This window comes from Chaetura pelagica, unplaced genomic scaffold (assembly GCF_000747805.2).
Source record: "Chaetura pelagica isolate M959 unplaced genomic scaffold, ChaPel_1.0 scaffold219, whole genome shotgun sequence".
NCBI lineage: Eukaryota > Metazoa > Chordata > Aves > Apodiformes > Apodidae > Chaetura > Chaetura pelagica.
In genome coordinates, this window is record NW_009954552.1 from 297,675 (window position 1) to 303,707 (window position 6,033).

The 6,033-nt window shown below is 46.6% G+C and overlaps 1 protein-coding gene across 1 annotated transcript; it reads left to right on the plus strand.

Moving 5' to 3' along the window:
• Positions 1-3,787: 3,787 nt before the first annotated feature.
• On the plus strand, positions 3,788-5,470 carry LOC104395401 (G-protein coupled receptor 35-like). Its single transcript, XM_010005091.1, has 3 exons — positions 3,788-3,944; positions 4,203-4,345; positions 5,429-5,470. The coding sequence occupies exons 1-3, from the start codon at positions 3,788-3,790 to the stop codon at positions 5,468-5,470; spliced, it is 342 nt and encodes a 113-aa protein (XP_010003393.1).
• Positions 5,471-6,033: the final 563 nt, after the last annotated feature.

Below are 6,033 nucleotides of genomic sequence, written 5' to 3' on the forward strand. Positions count from 1 at the left end.
GATTATTGACACTGTTTGTTTGCCAGCAGACTGGCATTCAAGACCAAACTGACATGAAATTTTCCCCTATACAGGAGGAGGAGGTGCTACAGGAACCCTCAAATACCAGTGAGCTGCTGGTGTCTGACACTTTCCCTGCATGTGCAGCCCATGCCTGTCCTCCAAGACCAGCCTGCTCCTCCTGACCAGGACACGGGCTGCGCAGCCCCCACATGCCCTGCCTGTGCCAGGACCCACTGCTGGTTTTGTGGCATTAAACCTACAGGTAACATTACTTTGTTTTGTTCTCTCTTGCTCTCTGTGAACTGCCGCTCAGGGTCCTGTTGTGGCTGGGAGGAGGCAGAGGAGGCTTAGACACCCCATTTCTGCAGGGCACTGCTGTCTCTGCACCACAGAGGTCCATGCAGTAGGTTGTGATCTCTGAGCCTTTCAGTTACTGTTCTTACTCCAAGGTACCTTCAAGGTACTTTATCTGGAAGATCAGAGCATATTACTTCCTGACAGCAGCTGGGAACTGGAAGCTAAATTCATCCCATCATGGGAAACAACTGATTCCAAGAGATTGCTTTTTAGTCTAAGTGAACCCTTGCATCCCCTTTCCTGAATCTTTCAAAGCTGTTCTGTGGTTAGAGTGACTGCATTGCTGTTTTCAAGGGATCCAGTGATAGATGAGCCTGAAAGAACACCAGTTTCAAGAAAGAAAAGGATAAACTGCTGTGCCCTAGATGGCTATGTCTGAGAGAGCTGTGAACATCAACAGCAAGGTCAGAGCAGGCAGTTTCCAAATTTCTTTATGCTGTCTGAAAACAGAGGAAACCCTCTTAACTGAAGTGCTGTGGCAGGGCCCTCACATAGGGCTCTTCTGCCTCAGAAGCAGTTTGTCTGCCCCCTCTTTCTGGCTGTGCTTTCCTCCCAGATCAGGTCACTGCATAGCACAGGTGGAAATCAGGGCAGTTGCCATGAGGTGGCAGGTTTGAAGGTACTTGATGGGGGTGCTGTGCTGTACCCCATAATTCCCAGCCCATTTTCCTTCTTCCTCCCTCTCCACTCAGTTCCAGCTCCCTTCACTCACCCACAGCTCCCACACTGTCCTTTGTCATTCCATTCACTACATTCACCCTTCACCCCTCTGGCACCTGCTCACTTCTGAGATCCCTCCACAAGAAGGAAGGAGGATTTTACACGCAGGGCTTCCCCTCCACTGCTTCTGCTTCCTCAGGGGCATCCCGCTGGGAAAAACACTGGATGTTTGCCCCCACGGTACAGCCACAACACCCACTGTGCCTTCAGCCTCCACCTTGCTTCTCTTCTTCCAAGCTCTCTGGTAAGAATCACAGAACCACACAGAATCACAGGATGGTAGGGGTTGGAAGGGACTTCTGGATATACTCCACAGTACTGGTGACCTTGTCCATCAAGACCCTGTCTGTTACAGGTCCTCCAGCAGCAGCAAGATGCTGTTTTACAGCCCCCTTCACCCTTTTCTCATAACTGTAGGTTGCTTCCTAACCCCCCTGAGGCTGCAGCCAGCTTATTGACCCCATCTTAACTATTTCCAGCAGTCACAGGATATGCTATTTTATCAAACTGCATCTATTTACAGGTGGTTTATGCTCAGCCATACTCTATATGGCCTGCTTTAAACCTGGTTTCCTCCCTTTATCAAACTGCATCTATTTACAGGTGGTTTGTGCTCAGCCATACCCTATATGGCCTGCTTTAAACCTGGTTTTCCTCCCTCCTACCCAGAGTCTCTGGACTGTCTCATGGCCTGGAGCATTTGCAAGTACTGATGCTGGGAACTGCATTTGGGCCACATCTCTAGCTCCAAAGGTGGTGTCAGCCAGAACCCTTTCAGCTGCAGAGCCACCAGTTTGGTTCACCTGTGTTGTACTTCAGGTCAGAGACAGCTGCTGGTGTTGGAGACCAGGGCCAGTGTTGCAGACCAGGACATCTGCCTCAGTTAGTGAGCATTATGATGTGGCAGCTTCAGCCCTTGATGTAGAGTGTTTCCCTACTGACAGAGAGGTTTTCATCAGGTGAGAGCGGTCACATGCCATCCATAGTGCAGGCAGCCAGCCTCTGTGGAGAAACCTAGACCTAAGCACACAAGAACTGGGAGAGAGCTCCATGCAGAGCCACATTACTTTTTGCTACTGCCCACTTACACATCCCCCCAGCAACTGAGCTATTTGTGAGGCTATCGGTTACTTCAGAACTGAAGTCTGATTTTGCAGTCAGTGCCCTCACCAGCTGAGCCCATGGTCTGCATTGCATGGGGGCAAATAACTGCTTAATCAGGCATGGTCAGTCATAGTGTTCTCCTTCTACATTTCTGAAAGCTGTAGGATCTCACCAGGTCCCTCACCACTTCACTCCCCTGTTAGACTGGTAAAAAACTTATTATAAATTAAAAGGTTAAATTCTTTCCAAAGTGCATTTAGATGCAAGCAAAAATTGTGTGACATACACATAAAATCACCAGTACAGAGAATTGTTCCATGTGCACGTCACATAGAGCCACTGTGCACAGGATGGGGTCTGATGAAAGCTGATTTTTATCAGCCCATGAACTCACTCACTCTCTTCACACAACAAATACGCTTGCAAAACATCTAACAGCCAGTGTGACAGAGGCTCTGTATCTGCTACTTACATCTCAAGGATTTCCTAGGGTGGCAGGATGCCTGCCTTGAACAGGAACCATCTAATGCAGCCCTTCAAGGCAACTTCCTCATTTTGCACCATTATTTCCTCTTTTATGTGTGTCTTTCTGCTTGACATCATACTCTCTCATACTCTCTCTTGGAAAAAAATGGGCTTAAAATCAGGTTAATCCTTCCACCCCCCATTCTGCTCCCAGGGAGGTATAGACCAGCATGCCTCTCTCACTCCCTTAGGGTTTAAAGCATGCCTTTGGGATGCAGGAACTCAGATTCATGTCTGTTTTCCTCAGCTTGGAGCAGGAGCTCCAGGTTCACAGGTAGCTCAAAGATTTGGAAACCTGCCCAGCTAGAGCCAGAGCATAATTATGTCTATTATGCCCTTGCAGCCCTTCACCCCTCTAGTCTGTCTCCCAAGCCAGCAGAACTGGTAGAAGAGCTTTTGCTCATGGGTTGTGCTGGACTTTAGCTTTGGTTGCTGCAATCCCTGCCTAGACCAAAACCAAGCTAAGGGTAATTCTACCTCAATTGCACAGCCTGGCTTAAGGAATTAGTGTTCATATTGTCACAGGATGCCCTTGCAATCTATGGGGACATCTTCTGCTCTGAGATACTTATTCATAATCTGAGAAAATATAAACAAAGCTTGACAAAGGATGCATCCCAGCTACAGGCTGACAGAGAAGGCCAGCTTTGTTGACTCAAATTAACATTCATAACAAAGTGAATATTTAGTTAAATACCTTTTTTTGATAGGAGCCATGTATCTATAAAGAGGTAGGAGGAAAGTCTTACTATGTCTTTTCCTATTTCAGGTCTCAGAACACCATCTACAGATCAGGACAATGAATGTGTCTGACAACTGCAGTGTCACAAATCTTGAACTATATCACCATGTTCGTCTCATTGAATTTGCCCTGTATAACCTCATTTTCTTTTTTGGAGCACTGTTTAATGCCCTTGCACTCTGGGTGTTCTGGAAGATAAAGAAGTGGACAGAAACCAGGGTATATGTAATCAATTTAGTCCTTGCAGACTGCTTTGTCATCTGCACCTTGCCCTGCATGGCTTATTTGCTCTGGAATAAGTCAACCCGGAATGAACTCTGCCAGTTTATAGAGGCAATGTATTTTATCAACATGGTAATGAGCATCTACATAATTTCATTTATCTCCATTGATCGATACATTGCCATAAAGCACCCCTTGAAAGCCAGAATCTTCAGATCTCCATCAAGGGCTGCTCTTCTCTGTGGGCTTCTGTGGGTCTCTGTGATAACTGGTACCACCGTTCAGCTTTGGCACAGAGATGCTGCACGTTGCTTTCAGAGTGATACCTCTGCACCCACTACTCTGACCGTGCTTTTCATTCTATTCGTTTTTACTCTTCCATTAGCAATCTTGACTTTTTGCTCCACTGAAGTAATTAGGAACCTTAAGAGACATCTGAAGACAAATTCACCAGAGAAGAAATTAATCCAGAAAGCTCTTCACATTATTTATGCAAATCTGATTGTATTTCTAATATGTTTTTTGCCAGCCTACCTTGGGATACTTGCCAGGGTCATAATGGAGAGCTTTGGAGCTACTTGTTTCCTGCTCCAGCTTACAAGGAACTTCTCCTCCATGACAAGGTGTATTGCCACATCCAACTGCTGCCTGGATAGTGTCTGTTACTACTTTGTGACCAAGGAGTTCCATGAACCCTTCTGCTGCCCAAGCCCAGCACTTAAAAAACAAATAAAACCCAGCCCTTTCAGACAGACACTTGCTAAAGAAAAAAAGGTCTGGGCAGGAGGGGGAGCGGGGGAAGAGGGACTGTGAGGAAAGTGAAGCAGGAGGGATTAAAAACACCAACCCCCCCAAAACCCCAGAACTCTGCAACATCACAAGAAGATACACTTTCAGTGTTACTGGGATAACTACTGCTTTGTCTCTTTAGGGAGATCTATGTTAGGTTTAGCATTATTAAGTTAATTGTGATTTATACTCTATGTTTCTATTAATTATTTATCAGAGATGTGTACAAGTGTGTGTGCAACTGCTGATCATCAACACATCTCCATCCCACCCTCCAGCCCCTACTCATTACCCTTATACAGAAAGACATGTACCCATGTATGTCTCCCTGTTTTATTTCATTTTGCAGCTAAAATAAAATTATCCTTATTGCCAACACATTCAAGATAATGTATCATGGTTTACCTCATTGTGTATTTCAGGTTGTTAGCATTATTAAAATAATCCTGTTTATTTTTATCATACTCCTTTGGTGGGCTGGGGGAGGATGGTACCAGGATACTACTGAGCACACAGCCTTACAAAACAGCCAAGACTCTGCAGACTGCCCTTTCCTGTCAAGTCAACAGGGCAGGTAGATGTGAAGGAACACTTTTTGGATGAAAGCAAGACTTGTTCAGTGCCACCAAGGCCAAGAGATTTCAGAGCTAAGTCCTCTTGCTGGCTTCCCTCCTGCTGCACTGCTGAGCACCAGCACAGAGACCCATCCTTAGAACAATGTTCCCCAGGAGCTGCAGCTCCCACACAGGGAGAAGACCTTTTAACTCTGCCTAGACCTTTGATGTCCGTGTTTTGTCCTTCCTTGGGTTGATGCTGTGGCACCAGGCTGGCTCTCAGGTTCACCCTCCCAGATGCAGCTCAGCATATCATCCCCCCCTGCTGAAACCCACTGTGGGCTGTGTCTGCACAGCCTGCCCACAGTCACACCCCTGCTGTTTCCATGGGGGAAATGCATTGGTCTTTGAGTCAGCAGCCTCAGAAAGTCAGGGGAGATGGGGTGTGGGTTGACCTCCAATATGTTATTCAAATGCTCACTAGGATGGGGCTTTTTTTCTTCTAAATACTGAAATATCTCCAAAATGTCCTCTGAGCTCTGCCCAGGCAATGCTGAGTGCTCCAGCAGACAGTGTGGAGGAGTCTCCCCTACCCACTTACGTAGTTTCCCAGTGGCCCACATCTGCCTTCAGGGAGCTCATGGCTGCTGTTCAAATTTGCTGTTTTCACCTCTGGGACTACAAGCTCAGGAGACCATAACTAATGGGATAAATCCTGAGGGAGTCAGAGTCTGGCTTGCAGCAATGAAACTGCAACTGCTGCAGCCAACAGGCAGCAAAAGCCATCAAAATTACTATAAAATACCACTCAGGCATGTTCTTAAACATGTTTCTGAAGGTCTTGTCACTGATGGTGTGCTCACTGCCATGGTGGTATCTCCTGACCATGCCAGGTTGACAGTGACCATCACTACCAGCTTGGTCTTTACAGTGGCTGCTCAGCAGAGGATGAACAGGACCAGAACATCTGTCACCTTTCTTTTAAAGACACTAAAGAGAAGGATGGTGGGTTCTCTT

Coding starts and splice junctions, on each gene's coding strand:
- LOC104395401 (XM_010005091.1), top strand. CDS start 3,788: ATGTATTTTATCAACATGGTAATGAGCATCTACATAATTTCATTTATC. Junction 3,945..4,202: donor GTGGGTCTCTGTGATAACTG/GTACCACCGTTC, acceptor GTTTTTTGCCAG/CCTACCTTGGGATACTTGCC. Junction 4,346..5,428: donor ATAGTGTCTGTTACTACTTT/GTGACCAAGGAG, acceptor TTGGTCTTTGAG/TCAGCAGCCTCAGAAAGTCA.